The 26833-nt window shown below is 59.6% G+C and overlaps 1 protein-coding gene across 7 annotated transcripts; it reads right to left on the bottom strand.

The window, feature by feature from the left end:
* Positions 1 to 201: 201 nt before the first annotated feature.
* BCL9L (BCL9 like) lies at positions 202 to 26732 on the bottom strand. 7 transcript variants are annotated; one of them, XM_058545060.1, is made up of 10 exons: positions 25898 to 26732; positions 19522 to 19579; positions 10652 to 10753; positions 9003 to 9388; positions 8163 to 8282; positions 5201 to 5411; positions 4944 to 5028; positions 2550 to 4842; positions 1822 to 2103; positions 202 to 1387 (listed from the first exon to the last, which is right to left on the bottom strand). In XM_058545060.1, exons 3-10 carry the CDS (start codon positions 10675 to 10677, stop codon positions 300 to 302), a joined length of 4491 nt encoding a protein of 1496 aa, XP_058401043.1. In that variant the 5' UTR covers positions 10678 to 10753; positions 19522 to 19579; positions 25898 to 26732; the 3' UTR covers positions 202 to 299. The 7 variants fall into 7 exon arrangements, with proteins under 7 accessions (XP_058401043.1, XP_058401045.1, XP_058401048.1 ...); XM_058545062.1 differs by lacking the exon at positions 25898 to 26732 and adding an exon at positions 20035 to 25667; XM_058545065.1 differs by lacking the exon at positions 10652 to 10753.
* Positions 26733 to 26833: the final 101 nt, after the last annotated feature.

Raw genomic sequence — 26833 nt, 5'->3', positions numbered from 1 at the left:
TGGGAGCAGAGAAAGAGGGAAAAGAGGCTCCATAGGACTGGGAGGAGTGGGGGAGGGGGAAGTCCTGGTGGCCAAAATGGAACAAACCCCAATCCAAAATCCCCCACCCCACTCTGCCACTTCCCCCGAAGCTGCCAGCACATCTGGTTTCCACAAATGCCACTCCCCCACACAAGCCCCCTCCCACCCCCTCCACCCCACCCCTTGACCCAGGCCATCCCAACACTGGAGGGGAAGAAACTTTTTTAAGGTTATCATATTTGCAATATTGCCCCAGCTCCAGCCCCCAAGGGGGACTGCTAGAAGGGCAGGTTGGCCATGCTGCCCGGTGCCGGGAGGTAGCCCATCTGGCTGTCCAGAGACACACTGCGCTGCCGCAGGGGGTGGGACACCATGAGGTTCTGCTGGGGCGGGGGGCCCATGAGGGAGCCCTGTGGGGAGAGCATATGGGGGGGCTGGCTGTAGACCTCGCCCCCCACGCCCCGTTGCTTCATCAGCATGAAATTCTGCTGGGTCATGAGGCCTTGTGGAGGGGACATGACCCCCTGGTGCAGGCCGTGGGGCACCATGCCCTGCTGTGGGGGCACACCTGTCCTGCCCAGCAAGGACATCTGTCCCGGGTGGCACATGGACATGTTGAGCCCCCGCTGGACACCCTGCTGGCCCGGGAGGTTGGGGGGCCGGGAGGGAGTCTGCTCCGCCATCATGTTTTGCAGGTTCATGAGATGCAGATTGGGGGGCTGGGCCTTGGGGGGCTGGTTCTCACTCTTGGGGAAGTACTGAAGGGTGCTGCTTGGCTTCTCAGAGGGAATGATCCTCGACAAGTCGAACTCAGGGATCCCCGTCGGGGTGGGCCGGATCACCTCGCTCAGCTCGGGGTCGTTCAGCACTGAAGCCACCCCAGGGAGCACACCTGGCGGGTATGCATCGCCCATGCGCCCAGCCATGCTTTTGCCCATCAGGTGCTGCTGGGGGGGCAAGGGGCCTGGCGGCTGGCTGGGCAGGTCCTCTGGGGGCAAGGGCATGCCTGCAGGGTAGTGCTGCTGCAGGCCAGGACCCCCACCCCCACTGGGGGCCATGGCACCATGGGGCTGCTGCAGCCGAGGGGGGAAGGGCATCATCTGGGAGGAGCTGGGCACAGGACCACAGGGGGCATTCAGGGAGTCTGGGCCCCCTGGTGCCATCATCATCGAGTTTTGAGGGGGCCCTCCTGTCCCCTGTGCATTGGGGTGCAGTGGAATGTTGGAGCCCAGAGGGGTGGGGGAGGGCAACATGGTAGGCGGGGGCTCATGGGACAGGGGCTGCTGGCCTGGCAGGTTCATGCCCATGGGGCTCTGGGCAGCAGCTGAGTTCAGGTGCATCTGGTTGGGCTGGTTATTGCTGATCCCTGCAGGGAAAGAGGGAAAGGGAGTCAGGAATTGTGTGCACCCAGCTGGGGGAGGGTGCAGAACTGAGTCCTTCCCCATTCCCCAGCCAGGCTGGTGCCAGGGGTGAGGGCTTTCACCAGTGGCCTCTTCTGGCTGCAAGGGAAGGGACTTGAGGCACTTAGGTTAGAAATCAAGAGACCCAAGTTCTGGCCCAGTTTGCCATGGACACATCATTGGATGTTCAAAAGACCACTCGAGTGCCCTGGGCTGGGTTTCACTCAATGACTACAGGTGGGAACTGTGTCCCGGGATATCACACCCCCACTCCCAGGGCCCTTTGGAAGCATATAAACGCCAGCATGACCACAGGGGCAATTGCTGGCCATGGCAACTCTTCCCATTCCCGGTGCGCACATCAGCTCTTCTCCCTGTGGCCCCCTTCCTGTCCTCGCACCTGGCCCGGAGCCCTGCGGTGGTGGTGGTGGGGCGAGCAGGGGCCGGTCGGGCAGCAGCTCGTCGTCTGAGGTGGCGATGGTCTTGATGGCATTGTGGTAGAGCGGGGTGGAGCTGGGCATGGCGTACTTGGACATCTGGGACATCATCAGTGACAGGGGGTTCTGGGAAGGCGTGGGGTCTGGGGAGGAAGTGAATGGCAGGCTGGGGTTCATGAGGCTGCTGGGAGGGTTGGCGGGAGGTGCTGAGGAGCTGCTCCGGGGGCCGCTAGGCGGCAGGGCACCTACAGAACGGGGGAGACAGAGAAAGCATGGGGTGACTGGGTGGGGAAGATGAATTGGGCTGGTCACATTGGGGGTTTAGGAAAAGGTCAGCCCCCAAATCTCCATCTGACTCCTCCAGACACACCTCTACTCAGATGTCCCACTCAGCACAGGCCCCTCATTATCACTACAGCCCACCCATCTTCAAGCAACTTCTGCAACCTCAGGGCCCTGGGCAGTGAGGAGACCCCAAGTGTGCCCCCTTAAAATGCCTGGGAGATTAACATGGTGATCCAGCGAGAGCCCACTCACAGCTGCCAACATCTGCCCCTCAGGCAGAGCCATCCACCTCTGGGTCCCAGTACCGATGCCTTAACTCACGCCCCTGCCCCAGCATGAACACACCCACCTGGCAGGCTCCCAGTGCCAGAGTCCAATGCCCCCTTGCCCGGCCCAGCTGACTCACCCTGTTCCATATTGCCCAGGGTGGTGGAAGAGTTCATGTTGAGAGGCGGCTGTTTGTTCTGGGGGACCCCAGGGCTGGGCATGGCTGTCTTGGGTGAGGCAACCCAACCTGGAGAAGGCACCGCCATAGAGGGAGACTTGAGCCTGCTGGGTGAGCCAGTGGGCGAACGGACACTGAGGGAGGAGCTGAGGACCTGGGGCGACTTGAGAGGTCCTGGTGGGTTGGCCGAAGGCAAGGGCACCATCTGTGAGGGAGTCTGGGGTGACTTGAGGTTGGCGGAGGGCGAGGTGACCAGGGGTGAATGCACCTGGCTAAGGGTGGGCGACTTCAGGTGCCCCATGCCTGGCGAGCCCATCTGATTAATACTGATGGTGAGGTCTGAAGGCCGTCGGCCCAGCCCCCGGCTTGGGGCCGAATGCACAGACCCGGGAGGAGGATTGGATGCAGGGGGCAGAGGCATGTGGCTGAGCCGAGTGGTACCCACACTGCCCATGGGCATTGAGCTCTGGTCAGGGCTGAACATGTCCTGGGTATTGCCCATGTCCTGGGGCATGGCTTGGTAGGGTCCCTGGCCCCCAGAGAACCCCTGCTGGCCCTGGTTAGGAAACTGTGAAGGCATAAGCATCTTCTGCTGGCCGCCCATCATGCCACTGCTGTTCTGGGCCCGCACCCGGGCCATCTCCTCAGGACTGAGGCCCTGCGGCCCCATCATGTCCCCAGGGCCCCGCATCTTCTGCGACATCAGCATCTGCTGCTGTGGGGTCATCTGCACATTCAGGTTCATGTTCATGTTCATGTTCACATTCATGTTCATGTTGAGGTTGCCTGGCCCCATGGGTGGGTCCACCTCCCTCAGCCCAGACTGCCCCATTGGGGGACTCAGGAGGCCCCGACCTCCACCGAACTCCATGCCCATAGGAGTGCCTGCCAGGCCCTCGCCACTAGCTATTTGCCCGGAGAACATGGCCGGATCTATCTGCCGGTGCGCCTGCATCATCCGTTCCATCTCCATGCCCTGCCCCAGGCCACTGCCTGCCATGCTGAGGGGGCGCTGCATGCCCATCGACCGCTTCTCCAGCAGCTGGTGCCGCAGCAGCTCTTCTCGAACCCGAGGAGTCATGAACCGCTCTGCTTCACCTTGCCCACCTGGGTAGGGCACGGCATTCTGGGCAAAATTGCTGGGCCCTCCCATGGGGGGCAAGTCTTCGGTCCAGCCCATGCCTGGCCTCACAGGCCTCTGCATGGCATTCATGGGCACCTCCATGGGTATACCCTGCATGCCTCCAAACCCAGGCACCCGCTGCATCTGGCTGCCTGGGAAACGAGGGCCAGGGAAGGGAGGTCCACCCCGGAGCTGCATGGGATCTTGGACATCCATGGGCCCCCGCAGCTGTGCACCCATTCCAGGTGGCCACTGATCCCCAGGCTTGCTATGATAGGGAGGGGGTGGCCCCCTCACCATCATGCCCCCCATGCCCATCATGTCCTGCAGAGGGCGGCCCCCATGCAGCCCAATCTGCTCCTCCTTCCGCCGTTTCTCCTCATAGTACTCTTCCTGTAGCTTGCGCCAGGCCACCTGCTCAGGCGTCAGGCTGTCCTGGCCCAGCCTCTGCATCATCAGGTTCATCTGCTGTCCCATGTCCCCGCCCGGGGGGTGCCCAGGCACTTCATGCTCCAGCGGGGGGCCCCCTAGGCTCTGTGTCTGCGAAATCATGGACTGCAAGGGCTCCTCGTACTTCTTCAGCCCGCCAGGAGGGGGTGCGGGTGGCTGCTGGGGGGCAGGAGGGGCTTGTGCTGGTGGTCCCCCCTCACCTGCTCCTCCCGGGGGCCCCTTGAGGAAGGGCTCGGTCTCCCCGCTGCGGAGCAACAGCCGCTCAATGTCTCGCAGGGTCTGGAGGGAACGCTCCCGATGCTCCAGCTGCTCCTTAGACAGACCCTCAGAGCCCACCAGGCTCCGCTGCCCATTTCCTGAGAGGGCTGTCTCCCCCAGCAGGGCAGGGCCAGGGGCACTGCTGGGGTCTCCTCCAGGAGGCAGTGGGTTGGTGGTGGTGGCAGCCGTAGGGGTGTTAGGGTGGGTGCCCCCCGTCCCACCACCTGTGCTGGCAGCTCCCACTGAGTTGGGCGTCAGGTCCTGATTGGCGTCCTCAGGAGGCCCCTCCGAAGGCAGAGCAGGGGGGGCACTGCCAGGGGCAGGGGGTGGTGGCGGCGGCAGTGGAGCTGGCTGGGACTGCGGGGTGCCTGCTGATGGTGTGCTCAGGGGTAGCGGTTCTGGGGTGGGTGGCACTTTAGGGGCCTACAAGAGAACACAGGCAGAGAGTGAGACAGGTAAGGGGACGCACCAGCCAACTCAGCCGTTCACAGAGGCACCACGCCTGGGCTGGGCTCCACACTCACCTGGTCAAGCTTGGCCCGGGGCACATTCTGCTGATGGTAGGCAAGGATGGAGTCGGCCCGGCCCTGGAGCACTGCCTCTGCGGCCCTGCACCAGAGGATTAGGCACAAACAGCTCAGAGAGGTGGGCAGGAGGGAGCCCTCGCCCTCGCCCTCACCCAATCCAACCCAACCCTGGCCCCCTGCACACGCTCACTCAGGACCCCAGGCTGAGGGATGCTGGGTAGAGGAGCAGGCTTGGCCTCCCCTGAGGCACTTACGTGTTGGCCAGGTGGGTGGTGAAGACATAGACGAACTGTGAAGGAGGCTTTCCAGGGACACCTCCGCCCCCACCTCCGGGGGCATCAGGCCGAAGGCCTGGTGGAGGCCCGTGCGGGGGGCCTGGTGCACTGCTCTCACTGAGGGGCAGTTGGGCGGCTTGGCTGGGACCCAGCTGTGGGGCCGCCATGGCTGGGTCTGCTACATTACAACCTGCATGAGAGAAGGGAGGAAAAGAGCTTAAGCAGCCCAGATTCAGAAAGGAGAACCAGGCACCCCCTATGGCCCCCTCCCAGAGATGCCCAGGGACAGAGAGCCTCACTGCTTTACAGTTCGTGCCCACAGGGCCACTTGCCGCCACAATCTGGTGTTTTCAGTAGCATGGTTTCCACACTTACTTGCCCTAAACAGTCTCTGACCAGGATGGAAATCACGGTGGCTATGTGGAGAGGAGGGAGAGGGAAAATGTGATCGTGACAAACAGGGTCCCACGTGCCTGGCATTCCGATGGACACTTATGGATGCAATTTCATCTGATCACCGCATCCCTGGGAGGAGGTGTCATACACTCCATTTTACAGGGGAGGAAACCGAGCCTCAGAGGGATGAGGTTACTCACCCAAGGTGACACAGCCAGTCAGTGCAAAGCCAGCGCTTGACCCAGGCAGGGACTGCAAAGCCCTGCTCTTAGCCCTGCTCTGACCCCTCGCACTATGGTCTGTGTGTGTGTGTGTTCACACACTGACCAGGTGAGGGGAGATGGCAAAGAGGTTTCACAAATTGATGATTCAAACGATGAGTGGTTTTCATTCTAGCCCCACCACTAACTGATTTTGTGACCTTATGAACAAGACACTGTGTCCCTCTACGCCTCAGTTCCTTCACCTGTAAAATGGAAACACGAACTCCCGCCCTGCACAGCGGACAGGTCAGGGAAATCTATTTTCACAGCAAGTTCAGAATTATCTTACAAACTAAAAAACTGTTTGGAAAACAGAGAGAATTAGAAAAGGCTGACATACTAGGTTCACTCCCAGGGTAGACTGGCCACCCTCAGCACCAAGACAGGTTTTTTTCTACAGTCACAAACCTGACTCTAAGTCCTCCCCTAGAAAAGATCTACAATTGGTTATTAATGCATTTAGGGGAGTGGATGGACCCATTCCCATGTCAGGAAAACCAAGTCTAAGTGCCTGGCCTGCAGACAGTAGGTGTATGAGGTGAACTGCCTGAAGTTGCCTGCCTTGAGCCAGGGCAGCGGCCACCTTCCCCCGGGGCCCAGGATGAGGCTCCCCTCCTCGCATAAATCTTCTCTCACACTCCTACCTCCTAGTGTCCCTGCTCTGGCCCCTGTCTCTCCAATTGTACATAGAATAACAGAGCCAAAAGTTTGAGGGGCACTTCAGAGCCAACCTCAATGTGTGAGGGCTGCCCTGGGGAAGAGGAAGGAGCATCCTCAGCACACAGAGTTAGGACTCCTGGGTACAAGTTATGGGGAGGGAGGCAGGCTTTATTTCAATGAGGAACTTTCTAGTACAATAAGAACAATAATAAAAGCTAACACTGTTCTAAGTGTGTTACATGTATTAACTCCTCACACAGGTAAATATTATTTTTATAGATAAGGAAACCGAGGCCCTTCCCCAAATTTACACAAATAATAAGTGGAAGACCCAGGATACAAACCAAGGTGGTCTGACCAGAGTCTGTGCTATTCACCTCTGTTATACTGCCCCACAATTGAGGACTCTTTGAGAAGCTACGGCAGGACAACCAACACAATCACAATGATTGCCTTCGTATTGAGTATGGGAAGTTAGCAATTTCTTTTTTGTATTTCCCCACGTCTGCCAATGTTTCTACAATGGTGCAGTCTAATGTTATAAAAGTATACAGCGGGGGGCGGGGGGGGGGTCTGTCCTGGGAGGCAGCGAGCACCCCCAACTATCACTAAAGGGTTCAGCCAGGGGCTCATGGATGGCCAGTCAGTCCCCTGGCAGGGACCTGGGACGAGATGACCTTTAAAGTCCCAGCCAGCTGCAGAGGCTTCAGTATTGGATCCCATGCACCACCTCCACGGACATGGTGCGCTCATTCCACAAACATCTGCTGAGTCTGTTTCCTCCTCCGCACTGGGCACGGCAATAATACCTACCTCACAGGGTTGTTGTAAGGATTAAATAAGACAAAGCAGCAAAGTAGCCAGCATATTTTTTTATTCCTTCTTTTAATGGTCCCGGCCTTCAAGAAGTTCCCAACTTAACATTCTCTGGCTAGTTCCTTATGCATTAAGTTGTTTCTCCCCCCAGACATATGTCAGCTTTGAGGGAAAGCACCAAATAAATGTGTACGGGCTTCCCAAGGGCAAGGGCGTATCTGGTTCTCCCCATCACTTGTGCAAGGCCCACATGCACACTGATCAAAAGAAGGAGAGGAGTGGGTGTCCACACACACCCACTCCTCGTCCTGATGACGGCCTCCCGGCACCTGCCAGGAGTCAATTTGAGGTTAGGGGAAGGGCGCCAGAGACAGCCAGTGTCAGCTCACACCCAGGCTTAGCATGGCTTTGCACTGCAGAGCCAACTGTCAGGCTCCCAGTGATGCTGGATCCTCGCCGCCCTCCCTCCACTGGCCAGTAGGTGGCAGCATAGGCCAGGAATTCATGGGAGGAGGTGTAGCTGGTGTGGCCGGGAAAGGCCACCTGAGGTTCACCCACCCCACCTGGGTCCCTAGGGAGAGGGGGGGCCACTGAGCACCTGAAAGGCAAGGGCTGGCTGTCACAGTGCAGGGAGGGCCTGAGTCTGAGAGGTGGGATGGGAGAGAAGGAGCCTGGGCTCCTGACCCTTGCTCCTTGCCCAGGCTCAGCCCTCTAAGGCCCTAGGCAAGGAGTAGGAGGCTCCCTCAGGGCAGCCATCCCCTGGGGACACCATGGGCCACAGCATCCTGGCATCGATGGGCACTCACTGTGGGTGGCCCCAATGGGCTTGTCGTCCTCCTCGCTGTCCGGTCCTGAGCACCATTCGTCCCCACTGTATGGCTGCTTCCGCTCCAGCACACAACGCCGCTTACTCCGGGGTGCCACCTCTGCCCAGGCAGGACGGAGGCAGGCAGGGGTCAGAGCGAGTATCCAGAGGCCTTGTCCTCCCACACCCAGGGTCCCTCCCAGGACCATTCTCCCAGATGTCCCACCCCAGAGGGCACTGCCCAGGCCACTGTGGGCACTTTGCCAGCCCTTGGCCCCCACCACACCACCATTTGTTTCTGATTTCTCTCTATAGCCCTGCTGCCTGTCTCCCCTCCCCCACCCAGCACCAAGCACAGCATAATCCCCAACCACAACTGGTTCTAATTAGGGCTGGGGGGGGCGGGAGGGGGAAGCCGCTGCTACTCTTGCAGGCCCCAGTGCCTGCTCAACAGCTCCCACCAGCCCGGATACCAGGAGGTTCCTGGGAGGTGTGTGGGTCTGCTCCTTACCCCAGAGCACCTCCCTCTCCAGCTCTGGGGGCTCTGGTGGGAAAGCAGGAGAGGAATGAGACTGACCGTAAGCCCCATCACTCTGTGTGGCCCCTCCATGGGTGGCACCTAAGGATGAGAAATCCCTACCCTGGCCAACCCCAACCAATCCTGAGAGAATGACCAGGTTGGCAGAGAGAATGGGAGTAAGAGAAAGGGCTCCTGCGACAAATGCTGGAGAGGAGCAAGGGAAGATGATTAGGCAAGGGGGACACAAAGATGGTCTCCCAGTAAGTTTGAGCCTTGGACTGTGTAAGATGCTGGGGTCGTGGGGATCAGGAAACGGGGTACCTTTGGCCTCTGAATCCAGGGACGGGGTCCCAGCCTCTCGCTGCTCTCCAGAGTCCACAGAGACACTCCGCTCCCTCTTCACTTTGCCCTTGAGCGAGCTGAAAGGGGGCACCCCTGCCTGGGGGTTCTTCAGACTTGAGTTGCTAGGTGAGATCTGGTTGGCCTTGGCCCCATGGTTCCCCGCCCCCACGCCCTTCGAGCCCAGGTTGCAGGTGGGTCCTTGGTTCACATTCTGGTGCTGGGATTGGGCCCCGCCATTCCCTGTCTTGCCATGATTGGTCAACTTATTTTCTGGGTGCATTGGCTTGGCTGGGGCAGGGGGGCAGTGGCCGCGAGGGGACAGCGGCGGGCTCCCTGGAGCTTCTCTCCTCCTGGGGTGGGGTAACCTGGGAGAAGGTGGAAGAGACATGAAAAGTTATTCTTGCTAGGGGCTTAGCATGCCTGGATTTTAACTGCCCCATCCAGCTTCACCTAATGGTGGGGGAGGTGGGGGTTGAGCGGCATCTTAAGACCACCAACTATTCCCTACCTCCCGCCACGGCTCCTCAGACAAGAGCTGATGCCCTTCTCTACCTTGGGGAGCAAAGATGAGGCAACCCCCTTCAACTCCCCAGTCCCCACAATTCAAATGAAAACCAGGGGCCTTGTTTTGGCAGAATCCACCAACCCCCCAACCCCAGCATCCTTCAGACTGCAAGCCTCCATGGCAACCTGCCTCTACTAGCACCTGACCAACACTTAGGCATCCTCTCTTCTAGGGTTTTCTGTCTCCAAACTCCTTCCAAGGTCCCCAACCTCAACTTCCATGTGTCCCAACACCAGTACGGAAGGGGCACAGGACCTGAGGGTCTCTGCTCATGTCCCAGCCCCATTCCCTTGTGGAAGTGCGGAAAAGCACATCAGAGTGGTACCCACTGGTCCAGACAACTCCCAGAGCAGGGGCGGCAAGCCTGGAGAGGGTCTACCGGCAGGCCTGGCGGGCAGGCAGGAGCAGGAGGAAGGGGGAGGGGAGTGGTGTGTTGAACAAACTGGAGTGCAGCTCGAAGCCAAGGATTCCGGCAGCCCAGGCTGCGGGCCCTTTAAGCTCCAGCCCGCTCCCCCCACCGCCTCCCCCTCCCCGGAGACCTATTAATAGCCGCTGGAAAGATCACATCACGGGAGAGGATATTTATCCCCCCTCATTCCACACCAGCTCAGATTTATTTCAGCTCTGCTGTCCTGCTGCTGCTGCCTGGCCCTGTCTGCCGGCTTCTCCTGGGGAAGGGGAGGGAGTCAGGCACCGCCCCTCTCTCCAGCTCCCACCCTCAGCTAGACTGAGCCCAGAGGGCAGCAGTGGGCCAGACGGTGGGCCTGACAGAGGGCTGACAGTAAGGTGGGCCGGGGTCTGCTCAAGCTGTTTTTAAGAGGAAAGGGCTGGAAGGGACTAGAATAGCAGGCATAGCTGGTTGCCATTCCCCTCTGTCCTCAGGCACTAAGGCTGGGGCAGGCCTTCCCATTCTGACACCCCTTTAGCCCACCGGTGGCCTGGAAGCCAGGTGCCCAGAGAGGCTCGCTCTCCAAGCCAGCACAGCTCAGCCCCATCACCACGGGGCCCTTCCCTTCCCCGCACTCCACACACACACATCCCGCCCTCCACGACACCCACACACCTTGTCTTGTTAGCCAGGATCCTCATGGCTCCCACACACAGTGGGGCTACGGCCCCTGTGCGTGCCCAGGGCCCAGCCAGGTACTCGGTACTGGAGCACGGACTGCAGCAACAAGCCCCAAAGAGAAAACTTGTGACTTGGGGAGGGGGTGTAGGAAGGGGAGGGGAGAAGGGATGACCCGACAGCCCTGGGACTAGGGAACTGGATAGGGTAGGGTGGGAATGGAAAGGAAGGACTACTAGGTGGGGTCTCATCTGAGAGGCCGGTCCTATCGCCATCCCTCCCGCACCTTACCCTCAGGGAGCTTGCAGTCTCTAGCGAGGCCCCCGGGCCGCAGAGGCAGAGTTCACTAAAAGGATAGTTGCAAAGGCGCCCGCGGGGGGCGGCTGTGAGGTCTGCTCTGGCCCCCTGGGGGACTCCCGCTCCCAGGCACGCCCCTCACCCAGGGTGGGGAACCCTCATGCCCGCTCCCATTGCTGCGCCCCGCCCCGGGGCGCCCCCGGCGTGGAGGGGCCCGGGGGTGGGGGCCATGCCTCGCCCCGCCCCCAGCTCGAGGCCTAGCCCGTGCCCATCCCAGCAGGCCCGGGCGGGCAGCGAGAGGCCTGGCGGGGCCCCGGGGCTGCAGCTGGGCTCTTCTGGAGACCAGTAACGCTGGCTCGGATTCCTCCCCGACCGCAAGAATGCAGGAGCCTCCCCTCCCCCGCCCCTGCACCCCACCCCGCCCCCCTCGGCAGAGCCCAAGCGGAGAGGCAGAGCGAGCGAGCGAGAGAGCCACCGAGCTGGCAGGCGAGGGAGCGGGAGCCGGCGGGACCGCGGCGCGCCGCCCGACACACACACCGCCCAGGGCGCGAGGGGCTGGGCGCGCCGCAGGGGCCCGCCGGGCCGGGCTCGGAGACCCCCAGCCCCCGAGCTCGGACTCACACACACTCACAGCCCACACGTGGACGGGGAGACAAAGACACGCACGGAGCCCAGGAAACTAGAGGCGCGCTCACGGCGGCCCCGCGGAGGTGCGCTGGCGGGCCCGGCAGGCGCTGGCCCGAGCCGGAGCGACGGAAACAGCCCGGGGCACCCGCGGACACCGGGGCTGCCAGAGGGCAGAGAGGGAGCGCGCGGACTCATTGAACAGATGAAAAGACTGAGGCCTGGCCACTAGGGAGCCATAGAAAGTTGAGCCTGGTAGTCACAGAGAAACACACACACAGGGCCATAGATAGACCACCACCAACAGACTTAAACACAGAAGCCTCGCCCAACCGCCCCCTGCCCTACCCACCCCCCCAGCCGATCCCGGTAAGGCGTGGAGGAGGAGAGGAGTCTTGGGGCAAGAGCCTTGTCCTAGTGACAGGCCCAGCCTGACACCGGTGCACACCCCGCTGCTCCCTGCCCGCTGCTGGAGGCTGGGCTGGGACCTGCGGGTGAAGGGGCCCCCACCAGTGACCCTGTGGGAGTCTAGCCCTAACTTAACCCCGGGGAACATTGGCCTTCCCTGCTCCAGCTCTGTCTCTGGGGAGGGAGGCTCCTCAGGGGAAGGTTCCAAAGTCCAGGGCCTGGCTGGGAAGCAGCCTGCTGCCAGCCCCCATCTCTGCATCACAAGGGCTGGAGCTGAGGCGGGAAGAGCTGGAGGGGCCCCTGGGCTTAGGGGCAGGCCTGTGGCTGACAGGGGTCTTAGGCTCCCACCTTCACCACCTCACTGATCCTCAAAACTACCTACCACCTACCCGGACAGTATTATTACCCCCATTTCATAATGAGGAAACTGAGGCCTGGGAAAAGAAAGTGACTTGCCCTGGGTCATGTGACCAGTACGTGGCAGCACCAAGACCACATTCCTGCCTGTAGAAGAAATCTACACTGCAGTGTCCTCCCCTCCCAGTTACCTCTGCTCATCCAAGCCTGCACTAGATAGGTGGGCTACCCACGTGCCTGCCTTGGAGCCTAGCCCCCTGTAGGGGGCAGGGGCAGGGCAATGGCCACCCACTACCTCCTATGTTTACAGCTTCAAATATTGGCATCTGTGATAATTTGGGAAGGGGAAAATGAGTCCTCCTGAGTGTCCCAGTCAGGCCAAGATTCCTCCACAGAAGAATCTTGGAGTTGCCCTCCCCTCAAGGACTCCACCCCCCTTGCTCCCACCCAGCCGCAAGGCAAGCTGAGTCAAGCACGGATGAGTCAGAACTTTCCCATCTCACACCTCCCCCCATCTATCCCTCAGGAATTGGCCCCAGCTCCCAGAGACCCCTCCTCCTCTACACACAGCCCCAGAAGAGACCTGGAAGGATGGGAGGCAGGAGGGCTGAGTCCTGGTGGGTGCAGTTTCTAAACAAACGGTGGGTGAAGAGGGCTTCCCAGCACCAGGCTAGGAGCCCCTGAGATGGGTGAAAGGAAAGGGGCTCTGGGAACACGTGGCTGTGGCTCCCTCTTAGGGGGTAGGGTGGGGAGTGGTGACATGTGCTCACAAACAGGGAGCAGGTGCGAGTCACCTAAAAGAAAGGCCAGGAGCATACCGGAGAGAACAGAGCCCAGGAGGCTGTGGAGACAATTAGCCTGAGATCTTTTGCCCTCCCCATGCAACTTGGGGGTGGGAGAGCTAGTGGCCTAAGGGTGACAGTGGGCCTGACCCCAGCTGGGAGGGAGACCAGCAAGGCTTCCATGGATGTCCAGGGCCTCCAGGTGTGACATACTAGCTCCTTGCTCAACACAGAACTGCCACAGATACAATGGGCATTCACACACCAGTGGCAACCTGCCTATTTCCAGTTGCCCCCACCTTCGGAGCCTCTGCTTGGTTCACCAGCCTGTCCATCAGTCTCCTTGCCTAGCTCAGAACCACCTAAAAGAGGCAATGAGAAAACTGCTGGGAGGGCTGGCACTTCCACATGCAGTGGGCAGACACCTTTGGAGAGGAAATTTTGCTAGGACCCTCTGTAATGGCTGAAAGGACAGGACCTGCTGGAAGCAATAGGGGTGGGGTCCTTGGCCTCTGGCTCAGGGAAACACAGCTCCCAAGACAACAGGCTCCCAAGTCCCCTTTCTCCCAAGTCAGGACTCCTCGGTCCCCAGAAACTCTCCTCTACCACCCAGGTCACTTCCTCTTCCTGAGGTGGTGACTCAGCTGGGTGGGGAGGTCAAGGATTCATAGCCCAGCAGGAAGTCTGTTCAAGAAACAAGGTATTGCTCTAGGACCCTCTGTGTGGGGACTTCCAGGCTTGGGGGCCTTCCCCTCTCAGCCTGGTTCCTAGCAGCTCACCCCACTTCCCCCCACCTCCTGCTAAAGGAGACCATGCAAATCAACCATTTTTGTCTGGGAGTTTCCAGCCCCACCCCACCTGCAGCCCCAGGATAATGTCAGGCAACCCCAACTCTGCAGGGACATGGAAACTCCTGGCCCCAGACCTTTCTAGTCTGGGGTCTTTGAACAGGGTGCTTCTGGGGGAGATTCTGCCCATTCTAGGGCCCACTGTCCCTTCTGAAGGCTAAAGGGACAAGTGGCATTGGCTGGACAAGCCTGAGGTCACCTCACTTGGCTCCTTCAGCCAGTGCCAGTGTGGCCAGGCCTTGGGAAGTGGTCATCTCCTGGCAGTGGGGTGCCCCCAAGGTGCTGCCCAATCCCTGGCTACTCCCTCCCACAGGAGGGAGGGGAGAAGAGGGTGGGGGGCACAAGGAAACAAGACAGGGCAGGAAGCCAGGCAGGCGGCGGGCACTCTGGGCCAGGCACAAACAGCCAACACAGGAAACCACAGCCCACCCCCGCCCACCCCACCCGCCCAAAGCTCTGGGAGAGAGGAGTGCCAAGCGCCTGGTACCCCCACTGGAACAAGGGGCAGGGGTTAGCCCAGGGCAGGGGAGGAGCAAGAAGCTTTCCAGTCCTCTCTCTGCCCCAGACCCTACCTGGGGAGGGGGAGAGGAAGTGGGGCTGGCAGGGATGGTGCTGCCTCTTTAAATCCACCGAAATCCTGAGCTAGGCCCAACCCAGCTCTGGTTTCACAGGAAGGAAAGGAGCTCAGGAGCCAGTAGGGCAGGCGGTGGTGGCTGGAATTAGCCCCACCGGCCCAAATATATCTGGTCTCCGCCTGCCACCCCACTGGCACTTCCTGCCCCCTGGCACCTGCACCACAGTGGGGGTGGGAGAGGGTCTAGATGCTACTGCCTACCCTGTGGGAGACCCCAATCTCTGGAGGTGCCCTGTTGTTGGGTACACGTGGGTAGAAGGTGATTTCCCAAGCCTGGATTCCCAAAAGGGAGGAATGGGCAGGGAGCTCCCTGTGGGCCCTCACCTGGCCTCTGTCCTCTAAGGGGTTAATCTGGCCCCTGTTTGGGGGGGGGGGGCGGGTTAGGGGTGGCCTAGGAACCTCCTCCAAACTGCCTGGCGGCTGGGAACAATGGGGCCATTGTGGGAGGAGTGGAGTGCGGGCAGACTGCTGGCACAGCCAGCGCACCACGGGGCGGGACCTCACCCAACGCCGCCTGCCCTCCACTCTGCTCTCTCCCCCAGGTACTGCCAGCAGCGGAGACATCCTCCCAGCCCCCTCACCTCGCCTGCCTGGCCCAAACTCTTGGCACCAACAGCACCTGGAGGGCCTCGAGCTCTGCCCACGTTGACACCCAGACTGCCATGACCCTACAGGAAGCAGGGGCATGTAGGCCAGGACAGGGTGGGGGTGGGGGCTGACGAGACAGGATGTATGCCTGTGATCCTCCTGCAGGGAAGACAGGAAGGCCAAATGGGGTTTCTGGTGTCAGTCCTGGCACCCTCAGGCAAGAAGGGCTTAGGGGATTGTGAGAGCAATGACAGGCAGGGTCCCCTGCCCCCAGGCCTCCATTCCTACACTCCTTCCAAAAACCTGCTCCCCAAGGAGGTCTGGTGCCCTGGCAGCCTTGCCCTGTGGGGTTGGGACACTGGCAGGCAATGTGTGAGTGATGCAGTAGAATGAGAAATGGGTTTGCAGTCAGGCAGACAGGGTGCCAATCACATCTTGCCCCTTCTGAGCCACAGGACCTTGTCCATCCCTTCGTCCCTCTGGGCCTCAGTTTCCTCATCTGCAAAATGAGGATAAATTTATAGAGTGAGATACTTCAGTGAAACTATCTAACAGAATGCCTATGACATCCTCAACATACCACCTCTGGCCATGATGTCCCCTTCTTTACTCCCTGCATGGCACCCAAATACATAGGCATTTGGTAAAGGTGGGCATTGTCCAGATATTTGCCCTTGGAGTATCCAAGGGAATGATGATAATAGATATCCATGGGCATCATATTAGTGGTACCAAGCACAACGACTTGGCTCTCCCTCTGCTCTCCTCCCTCGGCTTGCACTCCCCTGGGCATCACTGGGTTTCCCAACATACACAAACCCAGAGCGTGAACTCGGGGGAGAGCAGTTCTCTACTCTCTTAGCCTCAGGTCTGTGTCTCAAATCCCCAAGAGGCAAGCGAAGTGGGGTTTCCCTTCAACAGTGGCCTGCAGGCGCCCCTCCACCAGGCACCCCTCCCTGCCTGACCTCTGGGCAGTCTCCCTGCAGGGTTTGGGATAGAAGGAACCTGGAGCCCACTTTCCTGCCACAGACCTCTTTAAAGAGTAGAGGGTCTGAGAGGGGAAAAAGAGCAAATGGGACACGCAGTTCTGGAAAGTAGAGGTCCGGGGAGAAGACCTGTTCTCTTCTCAACCAGAGAGGGCTTCCCCCTCAGGGTGGCTCCACTGGCCCCAAAAGGGTTAATAACGCCCTAAAAATAACCTGCTCCCAGCAGGACCCGCTGATTGGAACCCTCCAGCCATCTGTTCCCATTTTCTCCTGTTCACATTGGAACATCTGAAACCAGCCCCAGAGCCCCAGCCCAATCCCAAAAATAGCCCCAGCCTGCCCAAGGAACAGGCCCCAGGGGCTGGGCACAGGAGGCATGGCCAGCCCAGCAGGGGGGCATGGCCCAGGCCAACTCTGAGCCCTCACTCCCAGACCCATGGAAGGGAGGGGTCCCCTCTGGTTCCAGAAGGAAGTGGCGAGTAGAGCCAGGTGCTCCAGCCCTCCCCTCCTGGTACCAGGCCAGAGAACGTATGTGCTAGCCAAGCCCAGGCCTCAGACCTAGGAGCTCTGGTGTCCCAGGCACTTCTGCCACATCGAATCAACTTTCTCCTGAGATCCGGACATTCATTCACTCCCCAGAAGATCCAAACCACCTGTCTGCACAGCTCCCTCATTGTGGACATCCTATCCCTGCTGCCCACTCCTGGGCTCCTCACCCAGAAGTTCCAAGCCTCAGCCCCTCCCCCATCCCACTCTGATCCCAGGGCCTTTAGGAGCCCTGCTCACCTGCCTCACTCAGCATTCTCCCCTGCCCTGCCCCAGGGCACGCAGGGCTGAAGCAGAACTTTTTCCAGCACTGCCCACTGTCACCCAGGTGGCCCAGGAAAGGATTCTGGGGGTGTCCTCTGGACGCCATGGATGCTAATATGACCCCACCCCTCCTCTGGGCTTCAGGATGCCTCCTCCCTGCCCATCTGTGTGCAGCAGGTGCCAAGCATGCCCATGTGGGCTTCTATACATATCACACGCCTGGGCACTGCCCTGCCACACTCAGGGAAAATGCCCAGGCAAAGTGTAGGGAATCCAGCGGACCCCGGGCCCTGAGGCAGGCCTAACAGCTGCCATCTACATCACAGCTCCACACTGCCACTTTTCTCCCCAAGGAAGGTCCCTGACCCCTCAGGCCAGGAAGGAGAGGAGGAGGCCATTGAAGCTCTTTAAGGACAGAATGTCTTGTTCAGCCTGGCGAAGGAACAGAGCAGCAGGGGATGAGATGGTGGGAGGGCGCTGAAGCTGATCTGAGCTAACAGCCTGGGGGAGGGAGGACTCAGCCCTGAGAAGTGCTGGGAGACAGGGAGGGAGACACATCCTAAGTCCTCCAGGTCCCTTGCCAGGCCCATGGCTATTTGGCAAACTTGCAATCAAGATGTCAGCCAGCACCAACAGCAGGAACACTGAGGCAGCAAGAAGGTGGGCCTGGAAGGGTATTAGAATCTAGGAGTCTGTAGTGCTGGAAAGATTGTCTCTTCCCGACCCCCACACTCCTCCCACCCCCATCATTCTTCCCCTGCTAAAGCCCCTGGGAGGTCAAGAGTTCCTGTGAAGAGCTATGACTAATAATAATGAGGAGGAACTCTAACATTTATTGAGCATTTACTCTGTACCATGAGCTGTCCTGGATGCTTCACAGGCATTATCTAATTTAATCCTCAGAACAACTCTACAAGAAAGTACTTTTATTATCCCCACATTACAGATAAGAAAACTGAGGCTTGGGGGCCAGCCCGGTGGCACAGAGCGTAAGTGCGCGCACTCTGCTTCAGCGGCCCCGGGGTTTGCGGGTTCAGATCCCGGGCGCGTACCAATGCACCGCTTGTCAAGCCATGCTGTGATGGCGTCCCATATAAAGTGGAGGAAGATGGACACAGGAAGATGTTAGCCCAGGGCCAATCTTCCTCAGCAAAAAAGAGGAAGATTGGCATTGGATGTTAGCTCAGGGTTGATCTCCTCACAAAAAAAAAAAAAAAAAAACAGAAAAAAAAAAGAAAACTGAGGCACAGGGAAGTTAAGTAACTTGCCTAAGGCACACACAGTCCATAATTAGAAGACTCAGGATTTGAACCTAGACACTCCAGCAATTGGATTCTCAACCATTTCACAAGACAGATTCACCCTGGTATCAGCCCTCTGCGCTATGACAAAAGAAGGGGTGCTTCCCTCACTCATTCTGCACACACTCTCTCCGTGCCTGATGTGTACCAGGTCCTAGCTAGAGGCCATAGTTCCCGCCCAGGGAAGAGATCAAAAAGAGGGCACCATGCCCCACCCCCTTAACATGGGTGCCCCCAGCCAGGCTGGTGCTCTGGGAGCAAAGTTATGGGGCCGCGCCCCCCAGCCCCGCCCACCCCAATCTGTTATATCCTCACCCATCCTAGTCCCTAAGAGTCAGGAGAGGGAGTAAGGCAAGTTACCATGACAGCAGCACAGGGCCCCTGCTGAGAGAGGCCCAAGGGCTGGAGAGGAGTCTGCTGCCCCTCCCACTTCCCAGGTGGGGGTCAAAGGTCAAGTGGGACTCACTAGTGAGGGGTGGAGTCAGGCCCTGCCCCCCTACCTGCTCAGCGACACCTGTCACTGCTCCCCACTTTTTTCATTGTCTGAGTTGAAAGCATGACCACTTCTACCCTGTCCTTGAGGGGTAGTGGCCTCCAGGGGGGGAGGGGGATTAGAAGCCCCTCTCCCTTGAGGACAGTCTAGAAGTGCCTCCTCCCTGTCCTCAGCTTTCTCTAGCTTTCCCTAGTCAGACCAGGAGCCTACGGGGTGTGTTTGTTGTGAATTCAGGGAGCTGTTGCTAAGTAAGTAAGGAGGGGAGGGAGGGAAGGAGGGGGGTGGCAGTAGGGAGAGAGCCTGTGTGTTTGGGTGGGTGGGTGGGTGTGTGTGTGTGTGTGTGTGTGTTTAGGGGCCAGGGCAGAAACCACAGCTGAGGCCAAAGCCCCTGTCAAGGGGGAGCAAGCACTTGGGATGACCAGGAAATCGTACTTGTCCTCCAGGGGTAACTGGGCAGGAGCTCCCCACCTCCCACCCCAGGGAAAGGATCTGCTAAGAAGGCTGGGACTTTCACTTGAGTGGCCCTTTAACCCTTCTCGCCCCGCCCCATCCCCACTCCCTACCAGGTTCCAGGTTGTAAGGCTGTTAGCCCTCCCTCTTGGGGGGGAGGAGAATGAAAAGAGGAATGGGGGCAGAAAGCCAGGAGGAGGGGCCCCAAGACAAAAAGGCAAGCAGGAGCTACGGCAGACAGATCAGCAAGGAGGCTGTGGAGACACACACAAGCACACAGACCTCTCACCTCAGGAATAATGTGTGTCGGGCTCAGGCTCAAGGGTGTGGTCTGGGATGGGGGTTCCCTGTGGAGAGAGGGTCACAACTGGAAGCCCCAGGCCAGCAATCTATGCCCCTGTCCCTCCCATAGTCCCAGCCCCACCCCCAACAGGCACACCACATAAACATGGACACACATACACACAGCTTGCAGCTCCAGGAAGTCTCTGAGCTACTCGGACACCACCCCCCCTCCAGGACTTCTGTGGATTGGCTGGGAGCCAGGCCTGACCCAGCTGCCCCACCACACTGCTCCCCCTCCCTATCCTGGAAGCGGGAAAGGAGAAGGCACTGGAAGATGCCTAGAGCTCCCTCAGAGCTGGGCCCCACAGGGAGAGAGGAGGGGCAGATGACTCCCACGACCTGGCCTGAGGACCTTGGGGGGAGGGTTACATGGGGAGGCCTGAGGACCCCAGCTTCCAGCACCAGCCACCCCCAGGGTTATACTGTCAGGGAAAAGAATGGCGTGGGTCCTATGTACCTGTGTGGTCTCCTTGGCTACACCCTTGGTCCCCTCAAAGACGCAAAGCCCTGGGGGCACAGCCTGGTTGGGAAGGCCTGGGGTGAGAGAATCAGGCTTAGCAGTTCAGTAGAAGGGGGCTGGGGGACGCTCCCACAGGCAGGCAGGCGGGAGGGAGGCTGGTGGCTGGGCTCAGTTTGTACTGGGGGTCAAAGGGGAGTTCTTTTCCGAAGAATTCTGGGAGAGACGCCAACTAGAGCAAGCTGCTAACCACCCCTCCCTCTCTCGCTCACTGCACTTGGGGGGGGGGGGGTGTCCCTGCCAACCAGACTTAACCCTCTCCAGCCTGTGTTGCTCCCAGGCCCAGGATGGGGGAGTTGGGAAGGGGACCTCCGGTTAGGCTCAACTTTCAGTTCTAGGGGGCAAGCACTGGGCATCTGCCAGAATGAGACTGGTTTCACATGGCCCCATCTGGTACTGCCCTGCCCTACCGCCACCTGGGTGACTTTTCTAGGCTCATCTCCTGAAGGTGTCTGCAGTGACGTGTGTGTGCGTGTCTCAGACACAGAGATTGAGAAACAAACTGAAAATTCCTTGCCAAGGCCCTCCCCCTGCTGGGTCACTGAGCACTGTACCAACCTGTGCCTCTACCCTTCCCTCCCTCGCTCCCACTGCATCCTGGGACCAGAGGCCATTGGGGGGAGGGGATGTAAAAGGGACAGCTTATCCTTCTGCCCATCTCCTGCTGCTGTCTCCTCAGGCCCTTGACTGAAACAAACAGCCCCTGCCCCAGCCATTTTCTTCCTCACTGATTGCCAAAAGTGCTTCTAGAGGAAAGCATTCAATTATAGCCTAAGATCCCAGGATGGGAAATTGAGTCATAGGGAGATATCAGGGGTTCCAGTGCCCACACCCCATGCAGACATAACTTTGCTATCACCACTTTTGCTTTGGCCAAAAAAAAAAAAAAGCCCCCTTGGCAACCTCCCCTCCTGTAGAACATCGTCTAACTGCAGAAGGAAGGAATGAGATTAAACATCAAGGACTTCCCAGGATCAAGGCTACAATGGCAGCTGGCCCCACTCCAAGCGCCTCATGTTTCTGGGGTGGTACATCACCCCCTTAGGATTCCAGGCCCCTCTGTCTTCTACTCAGGCTGGAAATATGACAGTCTTGTCTGGTTTTGCTGTCTAGAGAAGTCAACATTTCTGAATCTTAAATGAGCCATCAAGCTCCCAGGTCTAATGTGGCTGGCTGTTTCTTGTTCCCAATGAAGCAAGTGTCCCCAGGGGCGGAGGGTTGACTCCCTTTCCCCAGCCCTTTCCTTTAGAGCGAGCAGGGCCTCCCTATGACAGCCACCATTGTATCATCAGGACAAGAAGAGGGTGGACTGGTAGTGTTGGGATCTCTCAAGGTGCTGGGTGTCCATGAGGGGCAGAAGAAGAGAGCCGACCCTGGGGACTGTTTATCTCCAAGTCTCCCCACTCCACCACTTTCTCTCCAAGGACCACAGAACTGCCAGAAGCCTTGGCCTCACTCCAGGAAACCTCCCTATCAAAGGACAAAGGACTCCATGTCCCAGGGAGCTGCGGAGAGACCTGTGACTACACACCCCAGACATGTTCCGAGGGAGGAGGAGAGAGGCGGGAACAGAAGCGGAGCGCACGCATGTGCACACACAGGCACAAGTACTCATCAAAGAGACACAACTCAGGGCGCACACACTCCTCAGAGATACTCCCAGACACATGCAACTGAGACACAAACCAACAAAGCTCCCAAAGACACACATCCAAGATACCCCCTAAAAATAACCCCAAACTCCCCAAGAATGGCTCCTTAAGACCCATAGAGGCTCCCAAACTCGCAGAGGCAGCCCAGGAAAGCTCAGGAAATACAAAGAACATCGGCCAGTCACACAGAACTGCTGACAGACAGAAGATACACCCACACTGGGATACACACACACATACACATACACTCTCACAGTAGTACGCACATGGCCACGTGCTAGCACACAAACTTACACACACACACACTCTGGCAACGCACAGCATCAATTCTGGGCTAGTGGGGAGGAGGGGAGTCAGAGGGGGGTGGAGAAGTACTCAGGGATTTCAAAACAATCCTGGTTTCGAAATGCTGGAAATGCTGGATTCAAGGGCCATTCCCAGTTGAGGCTAGGGGGTGCAGAGTGAGGGGGAGGGGGAAGACAGGGCAGTGTAGGGCCACCAGCCCACTGGAGGAGGGGGTTGGACAGAGGGAGTCCCAGCCCCTGGGGAAGGGGAACTAGAAGAGACACCAAGGTTAGGAGGGCCAGGCGGCCCAGGGCCAAGCAGGGAGGGCCTGGGGTGGAAAGGAGGCAAAGAAGGAGAGGCCTCTGCTTCTGCCCCAGACTGGAAAAGTGAGAAGGCAGGGGAGACCGCCCTTCCCTTCAGGACAGAGAGGAAGGGGGACCCTGCCTGTGCCCCCTCCCCCCACTTATGGGCAGTGGTGATCACCTTTTTCCCTACAGAGTGGCACCCTGGCTCCCCTTCCCCACATGCTAGCAGAGCGCCAAGGTGGACCTAAAGCTAAAGGGTCAGAGGGTATAGGAGGACAGCAAAGGCCTGCAGGGGTCAGGGATCTTCCATGGGACCCAGGACTCCCTACACTAGGAGCAGAGTGCAGGACATCTTCCTGGGACCCCAGGACATCCCCCTCTCCATGGGGAGCGGGGGCCATTGGGGAGACTGAGACAGTACAACATAACCCCACACCCAGGAAGTCACCCGTCTCCTCCCAGGGCAGCAGAATGCCCTTACTGCCCCTCCCCCAACCTCCAGGGAAAGTCGGCAGTTCTCTCCCAGGGAGGGGAGGTCAGGCCAGGCTGGGGGTGGGGCTCTGGAGGCCTGGCCCTGGCACCCAGCAGAGGAAATTCCAGGCTGTAACTCCAGGCTGCTTCCAGGGCTGCACATCCAAGTGACTTGCAGCACCTCAAGAGCTCTAAAGCTGTGGCCTTCTTCACCTAGCCCCTCCTAGCCTCTGGCTACTTGGCCCTCCAACTAGCTCTAGCTCCAGCTCTGGTAGTTAGAGGATGTAACCTGGGGAAACTTAGCCTTCCCTGGAGGAGCCTCTACCAGCCCCATCCTGGCCCCTTGGCCAGTCAGAGCCTCCTTTTCCCAGATCCCTGGGGGCAGCCCCCATAGTGTGGCTAAAGATGGGCAGCTGGCAGGGCTGGCAGGCAGGGGTACAGATGCCAAGCTAGAGCAGCCAGGTGCTCAACAGGTTGAGCCAGTCCCTGGAACAGCCAGCCCCACCCCAGGGAGAGCGGGCCTGGCAGAGGCTCCCTGCCTGCGGCACCCAGCCTGTACCCGCTTGGCTCCCACGGCTGCCCACTTTCCCACGGTGCCATCCCCCTCTGCCTCCTCCCCCAGGTCAGCACCAGGGCAGTGCCCAGGGCTCCTGGCACAAGAAAGGGATGCCATTTCTCCATCACCCCTGGGTGCCCAGGCTCTTGGGGTGCCTCACTACCAGCAACAAGGAGTCCCAGGAAGAGGACACAGGGCCTCAGGGCAACAAGAACCCCAAAGTGCCTCCACCTCCTTGCAGGCCTCTTCCAGTCCTGGAATACTGAACACGCAGACACCCTGGCTCCCCGAAGCTGCCCCCCTGGGCGCTGGGACAGAACTTCAGCCTGTGGCGCCAGAGGCAGTGTGGGGGTGCCCCCAGCTCCTGTCTTAGACTCCCTGGAGGAGGGGCTGCAGAGCTAGATGACTGCTGGCTCCCTCCACTCCTGCCAGAGCTGCTGCTGCCCGCAACCCTGGTTCTTTCCTTCCACCCTACTCCTGGGCTCCATGGAGCTCTATCCCAGCCACTCCCCCCACAGGCAGGCAGCCCCCCTTTGCAGGCATCTCCTTTAATCTAAAGCAGGTGCCAGGCATTCCAGCCCTTGCTGAGTCGACACTGCCACCCACTAGGCCTCTGCCCAGAAGGCTACTGCCCTGTCTATTCGTGGAAGTAGAGTTCCCAACCCAGGGCTCTCAGGTACCCAGAAGTTGGGAGGCAGGAACTACCCAAACAGAGTCGTGGATGCCCAACACAGATTCAGTAAGCAAGTTCCCTAGGTCTCTCATCACCACTGTTGTGCTAGTCCTCGATTTCCACGAACCACTGATCCTGTTCCAGGATGCTGTAATCTCTTCCCACGTTGACCCTCAGCCCCAGTAATTAGAGACTCATTTTGAACCTCCATATGGACCTCCAGAACCTATCTTCAGCCATGGGCCCCTGCTACCCCAAGCACAAGAGTTACTCTGGATCCAAGATTAGAGGTATTCTACCTCTCCCCAGCACCCTTTCCAACATTAACTCCCTCCTATCCCCAATCAGAAGCAACACAGGTAAGCAGAGAACCTCTAGAGGGAGGTGGCCAGAAGGCTGGCCTTCAGGCCTGGTTCTCCAAGGCCAAGGAGCCTGATCACCTCGGGGAGGAAGCACCTTCCTTCCTGGCACCAGACTCCCCCTGCCCCTCACCTTCCTCTCTCATTCTCACCCTGTCCTGAGGCTTCTATCAGCAGGCACCTCAGGCTGACACCAGAAAGACAGGGCCTGAACGTGCTTTTCCCCTGGGGCCATGAAATTGTGGTCCTGACCCAGAGAAGGCAGTCAAGCCCGAGCTGGGGAGGCAGCAGAGGAGCCAGGCAGCCCCAGCCAAAAGAAGTGGCTACTCCCTGGAGAGGCTGAGGAGGAGGGAGAAGAAGAGGAGTGGAAGCCCACCCACCCTGGAAGTCTCACTCAGAGAGCTGCCCAAAGGCATCTGTAGGGTTACAGCAGATACAGTGCGAAGACAGCTTTCCTATGTAAAACAGGAAACCCAGGCCAAAGATCAAGGGGGCCTCCAAGCCCCTTTCCCAGGGCTCAGTCACATGCCCAGCTCACCTCTCCCAGAGCAACACTTTTCCTGCCGCAGCAGAGGCTCCCCCAGACACAGACACACACCCCAAGCAGCAGACAGACAGAAGGAGGAGGGAGGAGGGGGTGTCAGAAAAACCCGGAAGGAAGGAAGCTGGACAGACAGACAGAAGCTGATCCTGGCTTCGCTGCTCCAGAAAGACACCCTCCAGATTCCCAGACTATGAGGGACACTCTCCTTCTCAGCTCCCAAGAGGGAGAAAGGAAGAGTAGACCTCAGGCTCTCCTGAAACCAAATTTCAGCAACCCTGGGATAGGACATACCCCAGCCAAGCAAGAAGCCCTAAGCCTCACTTCCCTTCTCCACATTCCTCCCCAATGGGCTCCTTCAGACCAAGACAGGGGCCATGTCCCCTGAGCAGTGCAGGGACACCTCCAAGGAACTGTGTGACTGCCCCACCCCCCAGCCAAGCCCACACCATTAAGAATCCTTGGCAGGGGAGACTCCTCCAGTCACAGCCCCTGCTGCTTCTAGGCAGTGCCTGGGAGCAGAGGGTGACCCCCAGCAATCCTCAATCCCAATGCACCTCCTTCTGGAGGCTCCCATCAGCCAGGGGAGGAGTGCTAGGGTGCTGAGACCCAAGGGGTTGGCGAGCCTGGGAGGGGGACTACATTTCCCAGAAGCCCCCAGGGCAGGGTTGCTGCTCCAGCTGGCCCAAGGCCGGCCTTGTTCTCTGTGCTAAGGTGGCAGGGTCCCCAGGCTGCCCCTAACCCCTTCCCCCTGTGCTCTGGGGCTGCCAACCTGATTGGGAGCCTGAGAGTAGCCTCCACTAACCCTGGGGGCGCCCCCACCCCTTAAACAGCCTGGGGGTGCGTGCCAGAGGGCAAGAGACAGACTGTGTTCCCCCTCCCAATTCAAACTGGATCTCCCTCCTCGCGCCTCTGCTGGCCTTGGCATGACTTTCGCCCTCAGCCCCAGCCCACCCCTCACCTCGCGCCGGTCGGGGGTCCTCACGCCAGGCCGGAGCTGGACGCCATGACCAGGTCAGGGTCGGTGGGTGGACTAGGGTCCTCCTGCTCGCCAGTTGGAAGTGCGGAGCGGGGCGGGCAGGCGGTGATCTTTTGATCCTGGACGCCTTGATCTCAATACCAGCCCGGCCCGGGAGGTATCCGGGGATCGCTGAGCGCCTGGGTTCCTGCCTCCCAACCGCGGAGCATGGTCGTGGGTGCCGGGCAGCGGCGGGAGAGCGCGCACACCCGCCGGGCCCGGGGCTCGGGGCTGGGGTCTCGGACCCGAACCTCACGGCTCGAGCTCCTGCTCCTCCTCCCTTCCTTCCTTCCTTCCTTCTTTCCTTCCTTCCTTCCTTCCTTCCTTCCTTCCTTCCTTCCTTCCTTTCTTCCTTCCTTCCTTCCTTCGCCTCCTCCTTTCACTTTCCCCGAGGCCCGCGGGGACGGCGGGCGCGGGGCGGGGAGGGGGCTGTCTGGGCGCTTATTGTTGGTCGGACGCCAAGGGTCCGGGTCGCAGCCCCCGGGTGGCGCTGCGCCGGGGGACCCAGGCGTGTGGGCGTCCGGCCGGCTGGCTCCGGGCGGCGGCTGTGGTGCAGCGGCCCCGGGTCTGGGGCATGTCCGGCCACTGGCTCCGCCGCGCGCCGCCGCCTCTCCGGGCTCCCCTGCGCTGCCGGAGCCTCGCTCGCCCCTCCACTCGGCTCCTCTCCCCAGCCTGAATAAGCATCGGGGCTCTCTGGCTGCCTCCTTCTGCCTTCATACCAGAGCCCGGAGAGGCCCCTGTCAAAATAAGAGCTCCCCCATCTCGCTCGCCTCCTCGCCCAGCCCGGCTCCCCCAGCCTCCCAGTGGTCTGACTCGGTAAGGCGCCCGGCCGGCTAGCAGGAGGCAGGTTGGCCCGGGGGCGGGGAGGGGGCTTCTATC

This window comes from Diceros bicornis, chromosome 7, assembly GCF_020826845.1.
Source record: "Diceros bicornis minor isolate mBicDic1 chromosome 7, mDicBic1.mat.cur, whole genome shotgun sequence".
Lineage (NCBI taxonomy): Eukaryota > Metazoa > Chordata > Mammalia > Perissodactyla > Rhinocerotidae > Diceros > Diceros bicornis.
Note: the sequence above shows the minus strand (reverse complement) of the source record. Positions and strands in the feature narration are given on the sequence as shown.

Excerpts from the sequence above, each read along its gene's own strand:
- BCL9L (XM_058545058.1), bottom strand. The coding sequence starts at position 10,929 with ATGGCGATAGGACCGGCCTCTCAGATGAGACCCCACCTAGTAGTCCTT. Across the intron at positions 8,283-9,002 it reads CCTGGATTCAGAGGCCAAAG|AGGTGGCACCCCGGAGTAAG; the intron begins GTACCCCGTTTC and ends CTGCCTGGGCAG. Across the intron at positions 5,029-5,200 it reads ACCACCCACCTGGCCAACAC|GGCCGCAGAGGCAGTGCTCC; the intron begins GTAAGTGCCTCA and ends CCTCTGGTGCAG.